This window comes from Crassostrea angulata, chromosome 5 (assembly GCF_025612915.1).
Source record: "Crassostrea angulata isolate pt1a10 chromosome 5, ASM2561291v2, whole genome shotgun sequence".
In the NCBI taxonomy this organism is placed as follows: Eukaryota; Metazoa; Mollusca; class Bivalvia; order Ostreida; family Ostreidae; genus Magallana; species Magallana angulata.
Genome location: NC_069115.1, coordinates 56,514,613 through 56,540,162, shown reverse-complemented (window position 1 = coordinate 56,540,162; position 25,550 = coordinate 56,514,613). Strand labels below are relative to the sequence as shown.

Below are 25,550 nucleotides of genomic sequence, written 5' to 3'. Positions count from 1 at the left end.
TCATTTATATTAATTCCTACAAAAGAAAACATCAGACTTTATGTTAAAGGGGCATGGTCACGATCTGAGTCAAAAATTATTTTTCCGATTTTAATGTTTACAATGATTTAGTAAGGCATATTAATAGGGAACCAAAGTGTGAGTGTCATTCGTGGAGTTACAAGCGAGATACAGATTTTGCAACTCTTGGCAATGTGAACAAGGCCTTTGTTTACATTTTGAATGTTGAAGTAAGAGTTCCAGTTATCTACCTAAACTAATTGCGTTATACGTTTAGAACTGTTTGTCTATGCTTAAAATGACATGTTTTATAATTACTCAACAAAAAAGTTGACTTTATTGTTAAAAGCAACATTTCAAGAGTTATTTATCATGGATTATATTTTCATGCTCGTCGATCTAATCTCAACAGGCTATGTGAAAACCAGTTTAAACCGGTTTTACAAAACAGCTTTTCTTGCTGTTACTTATTCACTCCCTCCGTGATCTGCACTTTATATCAATTTATTTAAGTAAACAATTGATTTCCTCAGTAAGGGAAAGTAAATATAAGCATTAAATAATTTATTTTTGACGTCGACGTGTAAATAACTGCCGTCAGATGAGCAGACAAATTGAATAACGCGCTAACGCTAACGCGCGTTATTCAATTTGTCTGCTCATCTGACGGCAGTTATTGACACGACGCGTCAAAAATAAGTAATTCAATGCTATAAAGAAGATAGACAAATCAGCTTGAAAAGATTTATTTTACTGTTAAATTGAACTTATGTAAACAAAAACGGGACACAAGCCTTGTGTACATGACAGAGAATTGTGAATCCGGTATCTTGTTTATATTTCTACGATTGACTCTCAAACATATGATTATTAGAAATGCATTCCTAAAGTGTTGTAAATGATAAACACAGAAAAAAAGAATTTGACCAAAATTGTGATCATACCCCTTTAAATAGACCTGGAGTTTAGAAAAACCAAATGATATGTTAAAAAGCTTTTTGACTGTATGTTTGAGTCCGTCTTCAAGGACCCCCATACTTCACATTTCTATTAACGAGTCAGAGTTGTATATGTTTCTCTCTCTCTCTCTCTCTCTCTCTCTCTCTCTCTCTCTCTCTCTCTCTCTCTCTCTCTTACGCATGCATTGTTAAATTATAATCTCTGTGTACCATTGTGCAATGGTGTTGAGATTGAAATAAATGAATGAGTCAGGAACTATCACAAAAGCCTCAAGATTATAGACTCGCTATCATTATTGCTGTAGAAACATGACTGGGGAAGTCTGCAGGTTTTTATTCAAGTGTGATGCTAAGTGTTTCCAATATAAATTCATGAATGTTGAGTTTGAAGGGAGTGAACACTTTATGTATTCCTTTAAAAATTCTCTTTTTGTCTCGTCTAGGTCATGAAGACTACAAAATACGACAAAACGATAGCAATAATTAATATAAAATTTCAAAATTACAAGAATGATTATAGTATTGAGTGTTTTTTTGTATTGTATTAGAATCAAATGATTTACGATATACCGGTAAATACTACAAATATAATGCACTGAAAATATTGTGAATTTTCTTATTCATGTACAATACTAGAAACAGTTTAGAGTAATAAAGTGGGTTTTTCTATTTTGTGGTTTTTTGTCCACTTATGTAAAAGAAGGCCGAACGTCCCCCTAACATACAAGTACTTCTACGTATATATATTTATATATTCTTGGAATTAATGGATATCCCCGGATGGAGAAATACTTATTAAAATACTTCTAATAATTCTATATCACTAAGATGATCAAAGAAAATATGGATAATTATTTATAACTAATGAACATTTAATACGTCTTTATATTAATTTAAAAGGAGATGGGAGGGTGGGGGTAAGACAAGTATTGTTAAGTGATTGACTCCGCCTACTATACAATCGTTGGAAAAGAGTGGGACAAAAAACCTCCTGAAACTTCTATGGATTTCCGCCTTACATTGCCTTTAAAAGATCGTGCAATGTTTGCTAATTTATTGCACGAGTTTTGACAGTTGAAGTTGGTTGCAATAAAAGTACGAGTATACCGTAAGTGTACTATTTTTACACATATTACATCTTTATCCATTTAAATTGTAATTTGATATCTTTAGGTACTCCAAGATGACGTCTTTAGTACCTTTGTTTTTGGTGTTCCTGATTTCCGTGGTAGTATCGGGGTGGGATAACGATTTCGATGAGCCACTCGACGTCCAATGTCCTTCATACCTGTTCGCCTTTAGTCGTTTTAAATCAACACATAACAACAAAAAAGAAGACAGGCGCTTCGACTTTATGTGCAGACAAGTTCCGGCCGCCAATAGTTCAGTGACCTGCGGTTGGTCTGGTAATGTTACATTTTTGTCTTCAGTGTTGCATTGGTCTTTAGTAATATTGACGATTTTTATCGTTGTTACTTTTATTCGATGTATCTTAAGAATGGTTAACGTTGTAATGGTTCTTTGTATTGCAAATTTGTGCCTATATTTTATTTTCCATGTGATAATGTTCGTCCGAAGTTAAGCAATGTAAACTTCCCTTCGCATCGGATGCATATACATGTACATGTACCTCTATACTTCACAGACTATGTCAATGATTATGATGCCGTGGTCTTCTACACCTGTCCAAACCAAGGCTATATAAATGGCATGCATAGTGTTCACAACAATCATCATGAAGACAGAAGATTCAAGTTCAGGTGTTGTTCCCCTCCATTAGGTAGATCATTTTACTCCCTTCATTTTTAGACCATTTTAATGCAATGAAATTTGTCGACACATTTATTTCTTCCTCGTTGTTGACGCCTTGCCTTTGTAATTTGAATAGAAACATTTAAATATCATTTGAATCATAATTTAAAGATGTTAACATGGTCGAATGTTTTGTAAGGACTTGACCTCAGAAACTGCCACTGGACCGGTTATGTGAACGACTGGGATTCCGATGTCGACTACCAAGTCCCATATGGTTACGTCATCAGAGGTGTGTTCAGCATTCACGACAACCACAAGGAGTAAGTATAAAATACATGTACTAATAAATACTAGCTTTCTGAGATTCATATTTGTTTTAATCACGCCTCCCCGGTAGTATGCATGTAGCAATGGAAGATCAATTTAACAAACTTTTAGAGAGGGGACATGATTTTAAGCCCGATAAATGTCACTCGTGTGAACGATGTTGCCAATAGGCCTCTTGCCTCTTAAAGTATAGAACATTTGTTATTGTGGCAATGTGGTGCATCTTGTAAAAATACGAACGACGATTGATAAATAAATTTATATTTAGTTTACTTTCATTTCTTTACAGGGACAGACGATTTAAGTTTGGAATTTGCCAATCTGTCTAGCTCTGAAGCAAAATCTACCCAGGTCCAGATACATTACTTTGGTGCAATATGTTTTGTCATAATAAAAGTCATAGCTATGGAAATCAAGTTGTTTTCGTTATGAACAGCTTTGCATGAAAGAAGCCTTAAAGATTACGTTTATTTGATAGCTGTTAGTGTAAAACTTATCACAAAGCAGTTTGAGTTTCTGATAGACAACATCTATGTAGTTTTTGGAACAATCTGTTGGAATTCTATGGGTATCAATTGTGCCCCATTGTTAGCAGACCTATTTTTGTATTCTTATGAAGCAGAATTTATTAAAAAACTTGTACATATATTTTAAAATTGAAATGAAAAACAATCTGCATTGTTGGATATTTAGAAGAGCGGGCACGGTTGAAAAATCGATCTAAAATGAACGTTCCTCTGTGGGTTGAACTTCCAAACTATTATCTTAAAACTATTTTACTTGTCTTTATTTGTTAAACATTATTAAATGCGCAGGTAGCATTGTGCGTTATATCTAAGCCTTTAACCTTTCTAATCAACATTGAGTTCGATCCATGCAACCAGAGTGCAACGTAGTTCATTTTTTTTCTCTCATATTAAAAAGAAAGTAATGCGATTTTACTCAGAATACTTTATGAATCATCGTCGGAAACCCACGCATACGCTTACTCAGTAGGTTGAGTAAGCGTTTGCGATACTATGAGTTTTCGGCGGTGATTTATTTTGTGATTTCTCAATTTAAACATATTTTCTGCAAACTTAAAGACGACTTAGTCTGTGGTGTTAATATTAAAAAGACTAGATATGTGGTGTTTAAGATTTAAAGTGGATGCAAAAGCAGTACTCTTATGAAAGGTGAACATCAACTTGAGTGGAATATTACGTTTGGAGATCTATTAGTGTTGATATTGATTTTGCATGATTAATCCGGTCTCATCAGTAAAATAACTTCCGTATAAAACTACAAGAGATTTAATTATTTGTTTATTATATTATTATTTTATTATAACATATTTTGAATAATTAAATTGTTTAAAGGTTGAAGAAGTAATAAAAATATATTATTAGATCGCGCATAAAATTTGAAATTATATGAATTTTTTTAATATTTAAATACACATTGGAGACGTATGTCACATTCCCTCAGGGTTGGCCGGGAAATACCAGTGTTGGGAATTACCAGTGGTAAATACCGGTATTTCCCGTCCTGGTAAATACTACTGATATTCAGTAAACTGGGAAATACTGGGAAATGCAAATTTATAATCTTTATTTCTTTAATTTGCTCAATGTAAATTGTATGTTTAGGATATAAGATATTAACAATAAGCATCAAAACACAATTTAGCATACTTTGCTATTTCACTGTCAGTTCATGAATCTTAAATTCACCAGATCACCTATTCCCAAAGACTTCTGTAGCTGCTAGATTACAAATTTTAGTCCAGCTTTTTGAGCCCCAAGTTTTACAGATTAATATTTCAAAGCACAAAATAAACTGTTATGATTACTGTAGGTGTTACAAGTAACAATTTAATAATCACACATGTTGTTTTAATAAATAATTGACTCTTGACAGATTTGTGCTCCTGTTTTGGGGAGATATATACTTTGAGCGGGGTTAATTGGCTTCTCAAGTGTGTTGCATAGTGTGGTATTTATTTTCATAATTTTCTTGGCCATTTTCACATACACCAAATAACCAGAAAATGAAACTTTTAATTCCATGTTTATACTGAATGCACCTATATCTGAATTTAAAAAAAAAACAAATAACAAAGATGTATGAATGAACAATGTTTAGAATATTCATAAGAAGATAACCAATGCATTACTGACCAGTCAAAACTTGTTAAAATCAAAGACAATTAAAAAATTTCATTGCTGACACGGTGTATAACGCGCGTTATTCAATTTGTCTGCTCACCTGACGGCAGTTATTGGCACGACGACGTCAAAAATAAGTCATTCAATGCTATAAAGAAGATAGACAAATCAGCTTGAAAAGATTTATTTTACTGTTAAATTGAACTTATGTAAACAAAAACGGGACACAAGCCTTGTTTACATGACAGAGAATTGTGAATCCTGTATCTTGCTTATATTTCTACGATTGACTCTCAAATTTCATATGATTATTAGAAATGCATTCCTAAAGTGTTGTAAATGATAAACACAGAAAAATAGAATTTGACCAAAATTGTGATCATACCCCTTTAAATAGACCTGGAGTTTAGAAAAACCAAATGATATGTTAAAAAGCTTTTTGACTGTATGTTTGAGTCCGTCTTCAAGGACCCCCATACTTCACATTTCTATTAACGAGTCAGAGTTGTATATGTTTTTTTTTTTCTCTCTCTCTCTCTCTCTTTCTCTCTCTCTCTCTTACGCATGCATTGTTAAATTAATAAGTAAGAAATACCACATATTGTATCATTATAATCTCTGTGTACCATTGTGCAATGGTGTTGAGATTGAAATAAATGAATGAGTCAGGAACTATCACAAAAGCCTCAAGATTATAGACTCGCTATCATTATTGCTGTAGAAACATGACTGGGGGAAGTCTGCAGGTTTTTATTCAAGTGTGATGCTAAGTGTTTCCAATATAAATTCATGAATGTTGAGTTTGAAGGGAGTGAACCCTTAATGTATTCCTTCAAAAATTCTCTTTCTGTCTCGTCTCGGTCATGAAGACTACAAAATACGACAAAACGATAGCAATAATTAATATAAAATTTCAAAATTACAAGAATGATTATAGTATTGAGTGTTTTTTTGTATTGTATTAGAATCAAATGATTTACGATATACCGGTAAATACTACAAATATAATGCACTGAAAATATTGTGAATATTCTTATTCATGTACAATACTAGGAACAGTTTAGAGTAATAAAGTGGGTTTTTCTACTTAGTGGTTTTTTGTCCACTTATGTAAAAGAAGGCCGGACGTCCCCCTTAACATACAAGTACTTCTATGTATATATTTATATATACTTGGAATTAATGGATATCCCAGGATGGAGAAATACTTATTAAAATACTTCTAATAATTCTATATCACTAAGATGATCAGAGAAAATATGGATAATTATTTATAACTAATGAACAATTAATACGTCTTTATATTAATTTAAAAGGAGATGGGAGGGTGGGGGTAAGACAAGTATTGTTAAGTGATTGACTCCGCCTACTATACAATCGTTGGAAAAGAGTTGGACAAAAAACTTCTTGAAACTTCTATGGATTTCCGCCTTACATTTCCTTTGAAAGATCATGCAAGGTTTGCTAATTTATTGCACGAGTTTTGACAGTTGGAGTTGGTTGCAATAAAAGTAAGAGTAAACCGTGTACTATTTTTACACATAAGACATCTTTATCCATTTAAATTGTAATTTGATATCTTTAGGTACTCCAAGATGACGTCTTTAGTACCTTTGTTTTTGGTGTTCCTGATTTCCGTGGTAGTATCGGGGTGGGATAACGATTTCGATGAGCCACTCGACGTCCAATGTTCTTCATACCTGTTCGCCTTTAGTCGTTTTAAATCAAAACATAACAACAAAAAAGAAGACAGGCGCTTCGACCTTGGCTGCAGACAAGTTCCGGCCGCCACGGGTTCAGTGACCTGCGGTTGGTCTGGTAATGTTACATTTTTGTTTTCAGTGTTGCATTGGCCTTTAGTAATATTGACGATTTTTATTGTTGTTACTTTTATTCGATGTATCTTAAGAATGGTAAACGTTGTAATGGTTCTTTGTATTGCAAATTTGTGCCTATATTTTATTTTCCATGTGATAATGTTCGTCCGAAGTTAAGCAATGTAAACTACCCTTCGCATCGGATGCATATACATGTACATGTACCTCTATACTTTACAGGCTATGTCAATGATTATGATGCATCAATCCTCTACACCTGTCCAAACCAAGGCTATATAAATGGCATGCATAGTATTCACAACAATCACCATGAAGACAGAAGATTCAAGTTCAGGTGTTGTTCCCCTCCGTCAGGTAGATCATTTTACTCCCTTTTTTTAAGACCATTTTAATGCAATAAAATTTGTCGACACATTTTTTTCTTCATCTTTGACGCCTTGCCTTTGTAATATGAATAGAAACATTTAAATATCATTTGAATTATAATTTAAAGATATTATCATGGTCGAATGTTTTGTAAGGACTTGACCTCAGAAACTGCCACAGGACTGGTTATGTGAACAACTGGGATTCCGATGTCGACTACCAAGTCCCATATGGTTACGTCATCAGAGGTGTGTTCAGCATTCACGACAACCACAGGGAGTAAGTATAAAATACATGTACTAATAAATGCTAGCTTTCTGGGATTCATTTGTTATTGTGGCAATGTTGTGCAATCTTGTAAAAATACGAACGACGATTGATAAATAAATTCATTTTTAGTTTACTTTCATTTCTTTTATACAGGGACAGACGATTTAAGATCTATTCTATGTAGGAATCAATGATTTATAAAAGGGTCTGGCCACGCATAGTCACCAATTTTCCTTATATTTCATACATGGACACACCTAGGTGTAAAACACAAAAACACACTAAAAGTTGGTTGCTGGGGGTAATCGTTGCCATGGTAATCGAGGCTAAAGATGGGAAAACAGCATAACTTACCAAGTTTGAAGCTATATTAGAAGGTTTTGCCCACTAATGTAAGCTATCAAACACATTAAACAGCCTTTGTCCTATTTTCAATTATTTAATTATATAAGAAAATTGATGGAGAAACCAATACTTTTAATTTGTTACCATGGAAACCGTTACAAATTTTTGAAATCAGTTTTCTGCGGTTTTTTAATAAGCCCAAATGGGAAACTGTTAAATTTTTACATTCATATCAATGTCCATGCATTACATATTTTTATCATGAAAATTGACATCCGTTGCTATGGCAACAAGGCCAAATTTTAGAAAAACTGAGAAATTGAAGATTATATTGATATGCTTTCATTCCTGATTTAAGAATTTATTTGCAATTGTTTTAGTTTGAACTTGTAAAAATATATCTAAATTTTCATTATACACCAGAAAAACCTTTGTTTAGCAACAGAGAAGTGTTGTTGCTATGGAAAATTAAGTTGCGTAAAAAATCACACAGAAATTCTTATTTTTTGAAAAGTCCATAGCAACGGCAGTTATTTTTAGAAAAATTCAGATTTTTTTCAAGTGTCATTAAAGTTAAGGACATACTTTATTTTTTCTCACCATTTGGTTTTATATATTTATTCATTATAAGTGAATACTATCCATTTAAAGATTCCAAAAATATTATAATTTTCCTTATTTTTAAGCTTGTTACCATAGCAACGGTTCTCAATTTTCATATTTAATTTTTTAATTGCACAATCATAGTAGTGTTTACCAAAAAATCCAAGATTTGCACTTTTTATTCAAATTAGATGAAGAAAACAGATTTTAAAATTTCTATTTAGTAACCATGGAAACGCTCTAAAAATATGGGTTTCTCCATGAATTTTTTTCTTTCTTTTGAAAAATGACAACTATTTTTAATTATATATTCTACCCTGGAAACCCCAAGTTCTGCACATTACTCACAATATCTTCTCAAATAAGCATTAAAATGCCAAATTTACATCTTTAACCTCGGTTACCATGGCAATGGGACCACATAGCAACAAAAAAATAGTGTTAGGCTTTTTTATTCACCAAAGTCTATCAAATTGTCAAGTATGAAGAAAATCCGTGACTATGCGTGGCCACCGAATTTTGATTCTTACATAGAATTGATCTTAAACATGAAACAGCTTGTTTTTAGGCAGTCTATCTTTCAGAAAACATAGAGCGCACGCTTGAACAAACAAAATATTTTAATCAGAGATGTATCTAGCCAAGGCTAATAAGTGACAAAAAAAAATTTTCCTTGTTCAAGCATGCGCTCTATATTTCCCATTCATAAAAAGATAAGGAAAATGTCAATTTTTGACTGATTTTGATTGAATGATAGAAATAGCGTCACTTCTGACGTCATATACTGCCAGTGAGTGCAAATAAATCAAATGAATAGGTGACAAATATATTTTACATCAACTCTTCTAAAATATAACATATATAACCAAAAAGACTTTAAAAAATGGCGAATGAAGGGAGCAAAATTTCACTCATATCATATTTTGTTCTTTCAAAGAATAAACATTTGATTAGACCCGCTGTAATATTAATGAAATTAAAACTGCTATTAGAATGCACAATAATGAAGTAATTTTCTATTTTCATGTTATCTTCAGCACAATATTTTGCTAAGTATAACACATAATTCAATTTTCAGGGTTTTATAGCAGTAAATGATCCACTGGAGACACTTTTTTGGGTGTTGATAAAAAAGTAGGTACTCTAAAAATATTTCTATTACTCTTTTACTCGCTAACTTCATGTATATTTGTCGGCGAGGGTGGGGGTTAAAATGATATTACTATAATGTAACCTATCATAATATTTTTCATTGAACTTTTTTTTCTATTGAAATTAAATATGAAATTATTAAATATTCATCATTTCAGGCATTGATTTTCCTATCAACTGCACTGCCTCCTTACATCAAAAAGACAGAGGAGAATTACATGTAGTTAGGCAGAAGAATGGTCAATTTCCATAAATTCCACATCATGACTGAATCATGCTGAAAATTAGAAAACACTAGTCTTGTTGAACAGTATGTCACAGAAAAGCAATCTCTATTAATAGTACATTGTATTTGTCAAGTTGATTATTATAATAAAGTCTTGATAAATATTGATATTTCTTTAACCATTACAAAAATATTAATTACAATTACAAGTAAAATTAATTATATATAAAATAATATTTTTTATTTATTTATTTACCAGCAGAGTAACATTAATCATTATGAAACATACATGTGCAAATCACAAACTAACCCCCTCCCCCCCCCCCCCCCCGCCGCCTTTTTATCAATAGTTATTAGTAAGGACAACAGATGAATTCATATTTCCAATTTAACAATTTTTGATAATGATAACTGCTGTGATTAGAAGCAACATTCTTACATTATTTTAAAGACATTCACAGCGTTTAATCATTTTATGAATGAAAATTAAAATCATAATCTTAGTCAGTGCTGCGTTTGAATTTCACGCAAATGACGTCGAAAGTGAAATGGGTCAGAAAAAATGCAGTAGTGCAAGGGCATTGATCAAATATATTGAAATTTTACATGTGTTACCATTATATCCCCATTATATCAAAAAGGGCTGGGAGCTCTATGAAATCGCTACGCATTTCACATTAATAAGCATGAATTGTGGGAACTCCCTGCAAATTTCTGTTCATACACTGTTGATGTTGAATAATTGTTCTTTCTTGAATATTTCAAGCTTCCGGCACTTTTCGAAATTTAAGATGGTCATTTTACAAGTTAGAAACAGAAATAATTACATTTTTTTATGTTACGCCCTTGCACTTTGCATTTTTCGTATATTTCCTGCTTCATCAATTTTTTAGCAGCACCACGTGACAGGGTTTTCCAAGAGACCCTACAATTGCTCATGCAATAGCGAATTATCTAATTTGTATATTAATAAATCTCACTTTGAGTAACATTTTTTGGAATAGAATATCAAGATTATTCAAAGGCTAACATTTTATGTGATAAATATCGCTATTATTTTATGGACGCCCTTAACATAGCTGAGATTGAACTGTATTCAGCAAAAACATTTTTTAACCTTTAACATTTATAAACCTGTGTGCCATATTTCTACATCTTTTTTATAGAACGCTTAAACACGTGTACACTTTTATCCAAAACTACTGCTTTTTTAGGTTTTCTCAATCTGTCTATTTTTTAATAGTATATTTTATTCTTTGTACGTGCACAAGTTCAGTAAATACACTGCCACCTCAAGTTATAAATATGTTATACTGATAAGCCTCATTAAAGCTTAAAACAATAAAGAATTGAATTGAAATAAATTCTATATATGCCTTAGGAATATATTTCTAGGTCTTCCTTATACTTTTCCATGTGACAAATTAAATAAATGAACTAAATGCATAAATTCTTTTTAAATGTAGCTCAATTATTATACTTATCGAAATAAAAAAAAAAGTTCTGTTTTAAAAGGCTATCGGTAAACTATTAATGGTGTAACGTTCTATTTTTAAGTATTCATTGCAGTTTGGAATATTAATCTTGATTTTGATGAAGAATAAATACATAAATTACATAAAATACATGAAATAATACATAAACTTTTGGTGTAGAATTAAACCGAAGACTATAAAGTATATTCTAACACAGGAAAAATGTGTGTTGGGTATAATCGTGATTCAAAATTCAGCCAATCAAATTTGAATTTAAAATTATCTAAAATCAAATCAACCCTTTTGTGCTTTTAATTGCATTTATTGGTTTTAATTTTACAGAAAGAAATTTATCGCATTTAATCAAATGAATTTCGTTATTTACTCAAAATGTCACTAGTTCAACGGCACTTTCTGTCCACTTCCCAACTGTTGACGAATGGATCAACATCGACCACAGTGCGACGCGATGATGTCATCATATCATCATAAATTTCGTTGTTGTTAGTTCCAAAAAGCCCGCCCAGTTTTCCATGGTACCAACCACTGACAACTAATTTCAATTCATCTCTTGGGATGTTGTATTTAACTGAGAACCCACGACCGTTCACGTTCAAAGATTCCGCCTCTTGAACAATCTTCAATTCAGTTGACTGGTAGGGAGCACTGGTGATCTTGCCATCAACGAGTAGCTAAAAAAAACCCATAAATCAATCTTAGTTCTTTTAGTGATTCAAACAAAAACTTACAGGAAGAATAAATAAAATGCTTTTAGTTTACCTTTCCATTTGGAGCTATCTGCAGTGTTTTTGTAGCTGTAGTAATGATAAGGTGTTTTTTGTTCTTGCTATGGTAGTTTATGATGATCGAGAAGTTTCCGTCAATATAGTCACGTGTCAAAACGTAAGAACATTTTCCTGAGAAATCAAATTCCTTGCCATCAAAGGTTGTGAAGTGGTCTCCTCTTAAATAGGCAACAGCTAAAAGAAAGAAGACGCAATTTAATTGTTTCTATTGCATAACAATTATTAATCTTTAAAAACTCCCCTTTGCATAAAAAACAAAAATGATATATATCAAACTTGCCTTTAAAGGGAGGAACCCAGTTGGAGGCATCTGAATCTGGAATGTATTCTGATAGTGATCCCATTTTGTTCCTATACTTTGGAAAGTAGGAGTGAAGTTTGCTGGTAAACTTTGAAATAGAGAATTTGGGAAGTTCTTGCAGGGAAGTCATTGAAACTGGTAAGTAAGTGTCCATTTGCAATTCTCCTGATTTCAGATCAAATACTGTGATTTTCGAATTTCGAAGATTACTAACGGAATTTTTCAGGATAGAAAACTCTTCCTCGATGTCTTTTTTTATCATTTCAAAAATGTTCTTCATTACCGATTTAATATTCTCTTCTACTTCCCAAAATTTGTACGCATCGTAACCCTATAAAATGAATAAGAATAAGTTTGTATTATATATCATGCAACATGATTATTTTATAAATTCGAAACATTCACGACTTCAAATGAAAAAATAACTTACAAGGTGGTAGCTTTGACAGGCGGCCTCTTTAATTGTTGCCAACACTGGTCCGTTCATTCTTGATGAAATTTGATCTCTGACATCGTAGATGGCATTTGTGTATTGACTAGCAATGTCTGGAACTTGGTATTCAGTGGCAGTTTTTAAAAGTGAATTGTATTTAGATCCAATGTATTCGGAAAGTTGATTTTTTGAAATTCTCGACACTGCGTCTACAAGTACGTTTAGAATGATTTTAAATGCATCTGACATTACACAATTACCAAAACTACATATTATATTGGATATTCACGTATCGCCAGAACAAGTACCTTCATAATGTTTCATTGCCGATTCTAAAGAGGCAGACAACTCCAGAAATTGTTGTCCAATTACATCCATTAGTTCTGCATAGTAATATCCTCCTCTAGATTCAATGAGCTGTAAAACAAGCAGACGATTCACCATTGGTAAGTTACTAGTATTAAACTTTCTATAGACTAAAGGTCAAATAGTATGAAAATGTATTACATAAACATAAGCACTTACTGTCATCAGTTCTTTTGTAAATTCAACGTACAAGTCGTACTTGTCCTTCCCAGGAAAGGATTGCCACTGGACTTTGTTGCTTTTAATCAAATTTCTAAAATACATTAAGATGTGTGAATGATTTTTTGCATAGATGATCTCAAATTCAAAATAAACATCATGATTATTTCACATGAATATTTGCATAATGATCTGAAAACTAATTTAGATTTTGACCTCAGAGAATATCCTTGTGTGCAATACCTTAACATTGTAAAGTCAGCAGAAGGAAAACGTTTGCTTAATTCTTCGATCATTTCCTCAAGAAATATGCCGTATGGTCTGTATCCATTACTGGCAGCTTCTCGGATGAGATTGTACTTGGAGTTTAACTCTTTACCAACAGCATCGGCAACCTCAGAGAATGCAGTGTTCATTTTTCTGCTATACAGGGAAATTTTGCCAAGTCCAGAAACCTGTAGAATTTGTATATTGATATATTAATCAACTCTGTTTCATGTCTCTGTCACATGCATTTTTATCGCATTATCACCGGAGTGAGACCGGTTTGCCTAGTGTGAGACAGCAGTGAATAATTTTTCTGTCTTACACTGTGCATTACAACGCCGCTGTAAACGTTAAAAATAGTGTCCACTATAAGGAAATGATAAATAATGGAATAAACCAATCCATAACGTAATTTCTTTGGCTAATTGATTCAATAAATTAACTCTCATTGAAAAAAATGTTGTTTGCTCTCTTCTGCCAATGCACTATATTTAGAACGCGGAGAGATAAAGCAAAAGACATTTTTTGAAGACTATCACAAAAAAATTCAGATGTATAACAAAGCCGAAAAAATATCTCTTTATTATATACTAAAGTTGGACAGTGCAGTTCCATCCTAGGGCCAAGATTCAGGGTCTAAGACTCGGCAAAACCTCGTCCTATTCTCTCGGTGAAAACTCACAACCCCTTACTCGTAATAGTGGATGATTCTATTTGTTTCTAAAAAACAATAATGCAGTTGCTATAATGTTACCTTTAAGTCATTTATCATGGTAGGTCTCCAATGAATTCGTGTGTGCAGGATTCTCGAGGTATTCAGTCTCATTGCAAACAAACTATCTGTGATTCTACGTGAATTTTCCTCTCTGTACACTTCAGCGAGAATGGCACTGGCATTCACATATTTCGCAACAAAATGTAAAACATTGGCTGGGTTCTCTACAAAAATAAGACTTTAATAGGTATTGCCTTTAAATTTTATTTCAAGTTATCAATCGAAATATTTTTTGAAAACAAAATTACCAATGTCGTAGCTTGTTTGGGCTTCGATTAATTTCTTTTCAGTATCAAACGTGATCAGACTGTTGATTTCATTTGAGTCATCATACACATTTCGCAAACTTAGTCTGTAGGGACTGGTTTCGATTTTCCCGGACATCCTCATTGATTTAATCGGTGACACAACCTAAACCATGAATAAAAAATAGTAATATCCATCAAGGCAACTGCAAAATCAAAATTACATTTGGCCTTAGCTTTACAACTGGTAATATTACCGCGTTACAAACTGACACACAGCGGATACCGAACATTGCTGAAATAAAATGCTAATATCAGCTACTAATAAAATTGTCCGACGCTAAAATAACACCATATATAATTTCTTGTGTCTTTGAATTTGAGTGCAAATGATCATACCTCAACATTCATCTGGCGACGCAGGCTGTCAATTTCTCCCATGAGAGCAAAGTTTTTCTTCATACGTTTTGCTGTTAGATAGTCGACGTTAATCCCACTGCTGTACTTGTTATCGGATATTCCAACATGTGATTGAAGTTGGATGTTCACACTGCTAAACACATGTCGAACTCCAAAACTAAGAGTATAATTTTTGTTAGAGTATGTGGAGATATTTTCGATCCTGGAGTTGATAACCACTGCCTTATCTTCATCCTTTGAGTACTTGAACTCTGTTTTTCCGTCAAAGAGGACACTTCCGCTATTTAGTGTCATCTCAGAATCCAATTTTACATCCTAAATAAAAAAGATATATAAATGATAAAATATATCAATAATCTAAAGCTGTAATTTTGATTCAGTTTAAGATTTAAAAGACATTGAAAGACTAAAGTTACCTTTCCAATACTTGGAATTTCGAAAGACACATCAGCTTTAAGGGAATCTCCTTGAGGGAAAAGACTTGCACTGACTCCGAGTTTTTTATTTATGTCCCTATCTGCATCCCACGAAATAGACCCATGGACTGTTTTCCTGCCATATTTATCTTGATAAGAAGAAGACATTGCAACGCTTCTCTCCGGAAATCGCAACTTCAGATTGTTCATATTTGCATAGTTGTTGCGACGCTCGTCAAGGGAATGTTCAGCGTCAAATCCAAATACTTGGGCATTATTAATAAGAGTATCCCATGATGAAAAGATTCGGGAAGATGACATTTCTCCTGATCCTCGAACTTCAACTGATCTAGATGGAGTTACTATTTTTACTACGGTCTGTTTTTTCTTGTAACGATTTGTAGTGTATTTCATTTCCACAGTTGCTTGTCTTTCTGTTGAAGTTGTATCCAAGTTCATTGACAAAGTACCTGATTTGATCGCATCAGACATGAGAACTTCTGCTTTTAACTCTAGGGGCTGCGGTTCTCTCATAGCAAGTGACGCCGTGTGCTTGGCATCTCTGGTATATCCAATGTCCATATCCAGTACTTTTCCACCATTAAATTCAGCAAGTGCAGACTGTTTAAATGAGGTCGCCGATTTTTCCATGCTGCTTTGAATATTTAGCTTTCTCAGCTGAGTAAATGGAGTACTGATCATCATACTTCCCGTTTGAGTAGTTATTCCCCAGGAATCCTTGGAAGAATACGTCAGAGTTGACACAACGCTTTGTCCGTTCTCCCACGAAGCTGTCATTTGGTTTTTGAACTCACCGTCTGTTCTTTCATTTTTCAAACCAAAGTTAAAGTTTTCTAATCCATTCATGTCACTCGAGAGAGAAAACGAGCCATCTAAATCAGAAAAGGTGGAATATCTAAGGCTGGCACTCGACTTCATTTTCAGCCAAAATGATTGTAAGTCAATGCTTGAGGTAAAGTCACGTAAAGAACCTTTGCTTGTAATCATAAATTTAGAAGTTTCCAGTCCTGAAAAAGGAGTATTAACAACTGTTTCGAACACCACCGGTGATGAGTCTAGATCTAACAAAGACTTGAGTGATATGGCTTTGTTTTGGCTCGACATGATAAATTCGGCATTGTACTTCTTTCCAGAATTGCTGTATTTAGTTGATGCATGGAGATTTTCAATACCATCGAAAGGTGATGTAAACACCAAGTCTACTTCCATTGGTTCCAAAGATCCTTTGACAGATGCGCGGACATTGTTATCATCTCCAAACGAAACGTCGACGAACGATCTGATACTGTTTCTATTTGCTGTATGTTTTAAATTCAGTTTTGTTTGTTCAAATCCAACGAATGGGGTTTTAATGACCAAATTTGAATTGACACGACGCCAATTTTGTTTGAAAAATGTCATTGTTCCCTCCAATTTACCAATGTCTTCATGCTGGAAGTCACTTGAAGTGGTAAACTGATCTTGATCCCCGCTGTGTGTAAACTTAGCATGAACATTGCGCAAATACGGTACTGGAGATTTTATTGAAAACGAGCCTTCAATTGCGTTTGTACTTTTAAACTGAACGGATAAAGAAGCCTCCTCGTTTTCGTAATTTGCCATGAGTTCAGTCTTGAAGTCTTGAAGTTCACTCATATGATAAACTTTCATCTCACTGGTAGATGTCGCACCATCAATGGTGTATCTAGTTGTTGATGTAAAGTCAAGCATTGGGGCAGCACTGTATCGCAAATGGTTACTGTGGCTTATACTGTACTGACTTCCAAATGATAAATCGCTCTGTGATTGAAATACACCGTTCTCTGAAGATTGGGTATGTTTTGCTGAGAGATCAGAATATGGACTTTGGAACTTTAAGACATGTTCAGACGAGGAATCCTGTATGATGTTACGGAGGAAGAGAGAAACGGTTTGAGAAGAGCCATACTCAAGACTGCTAGATAGCTGCATGTTTCTCAAAGACCCATCTCTTTGGAAAGATATTGAAGTCGATTCAAAACCAGTAAAGGGGGTTTTTACAATCAAATTGGCCAACAACTGCGGTTCACGTTCATAATTAAAATCAGCCTCAACTTTCTTTTTATCGAAATGGACTTCTGAGTGTACTTTTAAGCCGTTTGGCGATGGTACTGCTTCCACGCAAAAAACCTGTTCTTTATAGCCTGTGATCGGTGCTTTCAGCGAGACCTTGAATTCCTTATTCAATTCATTAATGATACTGAGATCGAATTCAGACTTTTCTTGGTTAAAAAGAACATCAGCATGTGTTTGGCAACCTCTATTTGTCATATGATGCGAAAATCTAATTGCTTGTTTCTTAAAACCTTCAAATGGAGTTCTGATCTCAAGTTCTCCTTCTATTTTTCCGTCTTTGTTAAAAAGGGCGTCAATTTCTACTGTTTTCTCCATTAATGTTCCTTCTGCAATTAGCTTTTGTCCCTCTGCAGTAAACTTAATATACTGGGTCTTAAAACCATCGAAAGGTGTTTTGATAGAAAGACTGCCTTTCTTAGCTGAGAGTTTTCCGTTGATTTCGATGGTCTTTTGTCTGAAAAGACCCTCTGCGTGAATTTTATTTTGATCAATATTTAAGCTCAATCTTTGATTTTCAAATCCAGGGAAAGTAGTTTCAACAGATAAAAATCCATTTCTGAGCAAAGTTTGTCCTTTTAGTTCAACTGTGTGTTGCATGGCTAAAATCATGACATTTATGTTACCATTTCCGACTTTAACTGAAATCTTTTGTCTTTCATATCCAGAATAAGAGGAAGTTATTTCTAGATCGCCAGTGATAACAGTATCAGTAGTCAGTTGAGCGCTCAATTCTATATTTTTCTTCTGGAATGTACTTTTTGCTTGTGCTTGGTATCCGGTCAGTGTCTTTTCGTAGCTCATTGAGACTCCTTGTTCTTCAAACCCTTTGAAAGGTGTTTTTAACGATATAGTGCCTTGTATATCATCAGAAGTAAGAAATGATGCGTCAAGCTCGATAGTCTTTCCTCTAAAAATACCGCGTACGTTTATACCATCTTTAGTAGATGTCATAGATATTTCTTGTGATTTGAATCCTTCAAATGGGGTTTTAAAAGATATCTGTCCATTTCCATTACTCTTGGTTCCTTCAATTTCTATTTTTTGGTCACGGGCTGCGGCTTCCACACGAATGTTGTTTTGGTTGAGAACGAAAGACCCCGATTGTTTTTCAAAGCCTGAAAAGGGTGTTGATATCTTTATGTTTCCAGCAAGACTGGACATATTGCTGAATGTTGCCTCGACTGATACTTCATTATTTTCAATTCTTGCTTTTGCGACATTCGAAAAACCTTTGACATTCATTTCATGGTTTAGAGAGACTGAGACAACACTGTATCCTTTAATTGGAGTCATGATTGTTGTTGCTGCAGATATGGAATTCTTGTTGCTAAATGATGAATCGATTTGAACAGTTTTTCCTCTCATTGTTATTTCAATATGACTTTTGTAGCTGCGATCAGAGCTGGCGTGGTTGAATGATGTTTTTATTTCCTCGAAACCCACAAAAGGTGTTCTCAAGATAGCACTGCCCTGAAATGGAACTTTATCAAAACTCATATCTGCTGATATACTTTGCTGGCGGAATGTACCCTTCGCAGATGCCTTCAAACCTGTAGAGGAATAGTCATACGTGAAATCAGCTTTGGACTCTCTAAATCCTTCAAACGGGGTACTGAGAATGATTTTTCCTTCCAAGGATCCTCTTTTAGAAAGCGACATTTGACCATCAATTTTTTGTCCGTTGTTGAATTCAATTGTAAGAGAGCTTGACATTTTATCGCTGTTGTTTGAATACTTTATAATTATGGATTGTTGTTCAAATCCCTCAATTGGCGTAATTAATGATAATTTTCCACTTATTCCGTCAGCAAATGAAATTTCGGTTGAACCAGTTATAGTTTTATCTGATGAATAGAGGGTCATGCTGCTTGAAATCTGGTCATCGTTTTGATCATGAGTAAAAGAAGCTCCAATCTTTTCATTAAAAGGACTTGAAAGTGAAATCGATCCTTTTTGGATTCCGCTGTTCGAATAAGTCATATCTGCTTCAGAATGCTTACCATTTACGTTAATTTCAACGTGAGAATTCATTGATCTTGCGGAAAGCGCATAGTCAAAAGCTCCATCCAGATTTCCGAAAACACTTCTGATGTTCCAAGCCCCAGAAAGGGGTTGGGAATTGAAAGAGATGTCTCCCGATATTTTTTGATCACCTGATATGCTAGCTGATCCTGAACATTTGAAATTGCTTCGATTTCCATCGTGACGGAAAATAATATTTACATCTGCAATTTCCGAAATTGGCGTTTTTAAAGAGAATTGCCCTGTTACCGATTGTGACAGTCTGAACGCTGCATCCAATTCAATTTGCTTTCTCCCACTGTATGAAACTTCTGAAACAGTTTTAAAGTTTGCCATTTGTCCTTCATGTTTTATAGAAGCCGTTATCTCCTCTGAGACAGGTGTAGTCAATAGAAATCGGCCGTTCAATCCACTGCGGCTGTCAAGTCTTACATCTGAGGAAACTCTCTGGTCATTGAAACTTGCTGAAGCTTGGACATTAAAGTTTTCGAAAGTACCTTCCTGTGAGATCGATATTTGGATGCTCTTTACAACTGGACATTTCGATTTTAGGACAGCTGACAGAGTCATTTTTGGAACCGCTTCAAAAGAAACTTCTCCTTCAATTTTCTTTTCTCCGCCATATTTTAATTCAGTTTCGCTTTTGAATGTTCGTCCATATCCGTTGTGGTTGAGTTTAAAACTAATATCGTGAATAGACGGACTTTTCATTAAAACATCGATGTGTACTTTGTTGTCAGTGTCAATGGTCAACTCAACTTCGGATTGTTGGCCTTCTAGGGAGTACTCTGCGCGGCTATTGAAATTAAGAAGTCCTCCATTGTGTCTGAAGGAAAGTTCACTTTCCCGATAGTTTTCGAAAGGTGTTTTTATTACTACGGATCCCTCAATCGAATCTCTGCTGTTATATGCAACGTCACCTTCAACTGCCTTACCATTGATAGAGACATCGGCGTGACATTTAAAGTTGCTCCATCCTCCAGCGTGTGATACAGAACTAGATATGCTCTTAACAGTTCCAAATGATGTCACAATGGAAGATTTGGCGGATATATCATTAGTTGAGTCAAATTCGGTTGTATACTTCATAGTCTCTTTTCCGTAAGCGATCTCAACGACTGAATTAAACTTTTTCATGGAGCCTATATGACTTACGACAGCTTTAAGAGGCCGAGTGTACATTGAATTTAGCAGAAGAGACCCCTGTAGAGGAGAACTGTTGACAGATAATTTACTATCCAGAATGTTTCTGTTTCCGTATCTTAAAGTAGCTGAAGTTGCAATAGGAAGGCTTTCATGAGCAAACATTCCTTCAACTGTTTCAATGTAAGCCGATTTAAGAAGCACCCGCCCTTCAAGTTTGACTAAAGAGCTAAAATTAACATCTATTTCAGATCTGTCGTTGTTCATTTCAAATTCACCATGAGTATGGAAGTTATTTATTGTTCCATCATGAGAAAGGCTTGCCTTCAGAAGTTCAACGGATTTGAATGGAGTTGTCAGTTTCATATCATAGATAATCTGATCGTTAAGACACAAGGTGATGTCACTGGTGAATTTGTTATTTGTTCCATCCAAACCTTCTAAGTGGAATTGGAAGTCATTCCAAGTGCCTATATGAGTAAGTGATCCCTGTAGCACTTCAAAGCCCTCGAAAGGTGTTTGAATGGATACATCAGCTGTGATGTCCGAGCGTGTATTAATTTTCAGACCAGACGAAATTCGCTTCTTATTCAAGGAAAGGTTTACCTGGTTGTTGAAGTTCCTCAGAGAACCATCATGTGTCATAGAAAAGTCAAAATCTTCTACTTTTCTAAAAGGCGTCTGGAGAGCAAAAGAAGCTGCCAACTTTGGATCAGTTGCAATCATAACATCTGCGTTATAAAGTTTACTCTTTCCAACAGTGATTTCTCCATGGGATTTAAAATCTTTTAATGAGCCTTGGTGAGAAAGGACAACACCTGCTTTCTTCAGACCTTTGAATGGTGTTTCAATAGATACGTCCGCTTTAAAATTAGGTCTGAGAGACATTTTGAGATCAGCTGAAACGGATTCTTTTCCAATTGCGGCGCGAGCGCTGGTTTTAAAATTTCTCATGTTACCACTGAAGTTCCAGTTTCCTTTCATTTTCTTATACCCTGGCAATGGTGTTGTGATACCAATAATAAACGCTGAGTTTGATCCTCGCTTCAGTGTTATATCAACTGTGTATTTTTGGCCTTTCCCAAGGATTGCATTGGTTATTATTCTAACATTGGTTGGTTTTCCTTTCTTCACAAGAGTAAGGGTGATCGGATCAGTAAAAGGGTTTTCGATCTGTAATTTTGCTTTTGTTCGCTTTTTGTTTACCATATCAGCAGACAATTTATATTCGGTTTTCTTGTTCATTTTGATATCAGCAGCCGTCTGAAAGGCTGAAAAATCTCCTGAGTGTTTAAAGGTTGCGGAAATATCTTTGTGAAATGGGGTTTTCAAAGTAGCTGATCCTGTTACTTTCCTTCCGTTTGAAAATGAAACGGATCCTTCGTATACAATTTTTCCAGCCTTTGTCATTGAGAGTTTGGTATCAAAATTACTCAAGGTGCCCTCGTGAGAAAATTCAGCTTTGATATTATCGATCAAAGAAGATTTCAGTTCTAAAGATCCGATGGTTTTCTTTGCTTTCTTAAACATAGCTGCAACAGAACCCTTTTGCTTTCCATATTTACCATCAGCGCTAATCTGGAAGTCGCTTAGCTGGCCTTCGTGTGAAAATGAGGTTGCAAATTCATCTGTGAGTGGAGAACTAAATGATACCGATCCTGTCCAGGTTTTTGCCAATGAAAGTTTGGCCATAGCTTCATACTTCTTGGATCCTCCATACTGGAATTCGGCTTGGGAAACAAAATCAGTCAGTTTTCCTTTGTGGTTATAAGAGGCAGAAATGTCTTCATACAGTGGAGACTTCAGTCCAATTGTTCCACTCTTCTGGTTATATTTTGCGGTTAGCTCGTATTTCTTACCTCTACCGTATGAACCTTCTATGTGCGAGTCGAATTCGGAAATGTCTCCTTTGTGGTTAAAGGAAGCAGCTATATCGTCATGCAGAGGAGATTTAATTGATAGATCTCCCGCAAGATTTCCATACTTTCCAGTTATTTCATATTTCTTGGACTTTCCATATTGCATTTCAGCGTGAGAGGCAAATTGCGACCATGTTCCTTCGTGATTTAGTGCTGCGGTGAGGTCGTTTGCAAATGGCGATCTTATGACCAAGGTTGTTTCCATTTTTTTGTCGTTTTTAAAAGTGATATCCCCCTGAATTTTCTTTCCCCTGGTGTATTCGATCTCCCCATGACATTGGAATTGACGACTATCCCCACTGTGTCGTAGAGATGCAGCAGAATATGGAAGCGCTTGGAAAGGTGTTGTGAGAGTAATGCTTCCTTCTAAATTGTCGAGTGTAGGGCGTAATGAAGACTCTAATTTTACAATTTTTCCAGGCAAGTATTCCACGTTCAATTCGGTGACCTTCTTCTCGTTTTGATTGCTATGTGTGAATGAAACGCGAGTCTTTTTATGCTGTACAAATGGAGTGTTGATCTGAATGCTAGCAATTATTCCACCGTATGAACTCCACTGGGAAGTGACAGACATTGGTCCAACTATTGGATTAATCATCAGATTTGCAGAAGTATGGAAGGACTTTGAATCACCTGTGAAATCGGCTCCAATGGTCATCTTTTGAAGATTTTTATATGGTGTGGAAAGAATTGTGTTAAAGCTTTTCTTTTTACCCCATTGACCTCTATTCTCCATGGTTATTGTGTTTCTAGATGGAAGAGAGAGAGAGGACCTGGTGACAATTTCCCCACGTTCGTTGGACTGATCAACACTGAGTTTCAGGCTTTCAAATCCAGAAAATTGGCTTATCAGTGCGATTTTCCCGCTCATTAATCCGGTGGGAGGGAAATCTAATTGTCCATTAAGCTTTGACACAGATTTTCCATTGTCCTGGTATTCAATTTGACCTGTAATTGGATATTGTTGGTATTGAGAGGTCACGGTTAACATTTTGGTGCTTCCATGGCATGTAAAGACATGACTTGAATCTGCAACTCCATTGTTTCGTTTATAAACGTTGCTTAGTGATATAACCTTCTTTCCCTCTGTACTGTAATGAATTTTGTTATCGATCATTCCAATACCATGTTCATGTGAAACTGCCAATGCAAGGTCTCTGTTGAAAGGTGATCGCATTGCAAAGTCGAAAGTCAGAGATCCTTGTGGCAGGGACATGCGTTGCATTCCCTTTACCTGGATATCAACAACATTGGCACCCGATTCAAATTTCAATGAGGACTGGAGGTCATCGTGAGTGTTTCTATGAAACCATGATGATTCCATTTGTTTCATGGGTGAGCTCAGTTTGATATTTCCGCTGTTCTGAAGTTGCCAACCATTCCTGAAGTGGTGTACATCTCCTTGGTAGGCATATACATTACCATTGTGTTTGAAATTGAGACTGTTTTCAAATTTCTGGCCGTTGTCAACATGTTTTGCAGAGACAGAGAGACTTGCAATTTGATCCAGACTAGATTTTACACTAAGACGTCCAGTCAGATCTCTGTTAGATGCGGAGCTTTTGTCGACAGCAAGAATATCTGATTGGAAAAAGTCCTTATTCCAGGAAAATTTGACAAAACTCACCACTCCATCTTCTATCTTATGTTTAAGTTCGATGCCTGTTCTCTCGAAACCTGAAATTGGAGACTTTATTTCAAGCGAAACGTCAAAATCATCAAAATGCAATGGTCGTTTCATATTCAAGGTAGATGACATGCGTTTCATTGGCTTCCAGTCGACGTCGATGTTTGAAATAGACTTTGAATTTTCTAGCTGGTGACTCAAACCAATGTTGATTGATCTATAGTCTTTGAATGGAGATTCAATCTTTAGATCTGCAATATAGCCATCATTTTTCTTGCCAAATGAGGAATCAACTGAAACCACATCTTTATTCCATTCAGCATGGGCATGGGAGACATATTTTTCTCCACTTCTGTGTTTCAGATTAACATTGCCAAAACCTAGAGGGCTGGATTTTGAAAACGTTGCTTCCATATTTTGCAGACCTTCATATGTTATGTCTCCTTGTATTAAAATCTTCTTGTCAAGGTCTTGATTTGCATCCCATTTGACATCTAATTTGCTAGAGAAGACTGGATCTTTAATTATTGTGTCGAATTCGGCCGTCACCTTTCGTGCGGGATATTCTAGGTCAGCTGCAACCTGAATGCGAGATCCGATTCGGACCAATGATGACAAAGATACTGCATACTTTGTTTTTCCATACAGAATTTCGGAATTGGCTTGAAAATTGCTTGGAATAAATCGGTATTGTCCTGAGACTGCGAGTACATCATATGTTGGGATGTTGAAGGAAGTTGAAATGTCGTATTCATTTGTACCAACGTTTCGAAGGGTGCTTTCAATGATGCTTTTTTGTCCATTTTCCAGCTGAATAGTCAAAATGTTGGTGTATTTTTTGGCAGTTCTTTGATCAAATACATTACCAATGACTATGTCTCTCCCTGGAACAGAAATACCTAGTTTACCGACAAAGCTGGCTAATTTTTTAGACTTGTCTTTTAACTCAATTGCAGCGCTGTAAGATGATTTCTTTCCAAACACGACATCCAGGGACGAATCAATAGATTTCAATGACTGTACGTGCTTTCCTTTCATTTGATAGTTCACATTCTGAAAAAATGTTAGAATGA

At 35.0% G+C, this 25,550-nt stretch overlaps 3 protein-coding genes across 6 annotated transcripts in view; 2 read left to right on the top strand and 1 right to left on the bottom strand.

Annotated features, from left to right (window-relative positions):
• The first annotated feature begins 207 nt into the window (after nt 1-207).
• Nucleotides 208-3,453, top strand: LOC128183352 (hemagglutinin/amebocyte aggregation factor-like). 2 transcript variants are annotated; one of them, XM_052852329.1, is made up of 5 exons: nt 208-230; nt 2,133-2,365; nt 2,605-2,739; nt 2,911-3,034; nt 3,331-3,453. In XM_052852329.1, the coding sequence occupies exons 1-5, from the start codon at nt 223-225 to the stop codon at nt 3,368-3,370; spliced, it is 540 nt and encodes a 179-aa protein (XP_052708289.1). In that variant the 5' UTR covers nt 208-222; the 3' UTR covers nt 3,371-3,453. The 2 variants fall into 2 exon arrangements, with proteins under 2 accessions (XP_052708289.1, XP_052708290.1); XM_052852330.1 differs by lacking the exon at nt 208-230 and adding an exon at nt 1,907-2,054.
• A 3,006-nt stretch (nt 3,454-6,459) lies between these two features.
• Nucleotides 6,460-25,550, top strand: part of LOC128183351 (hemagglutinin/amebocyte aggregation factor-like) — a 42,771-nt gene continuing 23,680 nt past the window's right edge. The window contains exons 1-6 of one of the 3 annotated variants that reach the window (XM_052852326.1): nt 6,460-6,647; nt 6,774-7,006; nt 7,246-7,380; nt 7,548-7,671; nt 9,689-9,744; nt 9,921-10,212. In XM_052852326.1, the coding sequence (XP_052708286.1) occupies nt 6,607-6,647; nt 6,774-7,006; nt 7,246-7,380; nt 7,548-7,671; nt 9,689-9,698 (543 nt within the window). In that variant the 5' untranslated portion in view covers nt 6,460-6,606 and the 3' untranslated portion in view covers nt 9,699-9,744; nt 9,921-10,212. Of the gene's footprint in view, nt 6,700-6,773; nt 7,007-7,245; nt 7,381-7,547; nt 7,672-9,688; nt 9,745-9,920; nt 10,213-25,550 lie in introns of those variants that run through there. The other 2 variants (XM_052852325.1, XM_052852327.1) reach the window with 2 other exon arrangements.
• LOC128183350 (uncharacterized) overlaps nt 11,765-25,550 on the bottom strand; it is a 32,411-nt gene continuing 18,625 nt past the window's right edge. The window contains exons 19-29 of the mRNA XM_052852324.1: nt 15,652-25,530; nt 15,215-15,550; nt 14,819-14,981; nt 14,550-14,734; nt 13,772-13,983; nt 13,529-13,622; nt 13,312-13,420; nt 13,001-13,212; nt 12,550-12,901; nt 12,244-12,443; nt 11,765-12,155 (exon numbers count right to left, since the gene is read on the bottom strand). Of these exons, the coding sequence (XP_052708284.1) occupies nt 11,865-12,155; nt 12,244-12,443; nt 12,550-12,901; nt 13,001-13,212; nt 13,312-13,420; nt 13,529-13,622; nt 13,772-13,983; nt 14,550-14,734; nt 14,819-14,981; nt 15,215-15,550; nt 15,652-25,530 (12,033 nt within the window). The 3' untranslated portion in view covers nt 11,765-11,864. The remainder of the gene's footprint in view (nt 12,156-12,243; nt 12,444-12,549; nt 12,902-13,000; nt 13,213-13,311; nt 13,421-13,528; nt 13,623-13,771; nt 13,984-14,549; nt 14,735-14,818; nt 14,982-15,214; nt 15,551-15,651; nt 25,531-25,550) is intronic.

Coding starts and splice junctions, on each gene's coding strand:
- LOC128183352 (XM_052852329.1), top strand. Junction 2,366..2,604: donor AGTGACCTGCGGTTGGTCTG/GTAATGTTACAT, acceptor TATACTTCACAG/ACTATGTCAATGATTATGAT. Junction 2,740..2,910: donor GTGTTGTTCCCCTCCATTAG/GTAGATCATTTT, acceptor ATGTTTTGTAAG/GACTTGACCTCAGAAACTGC.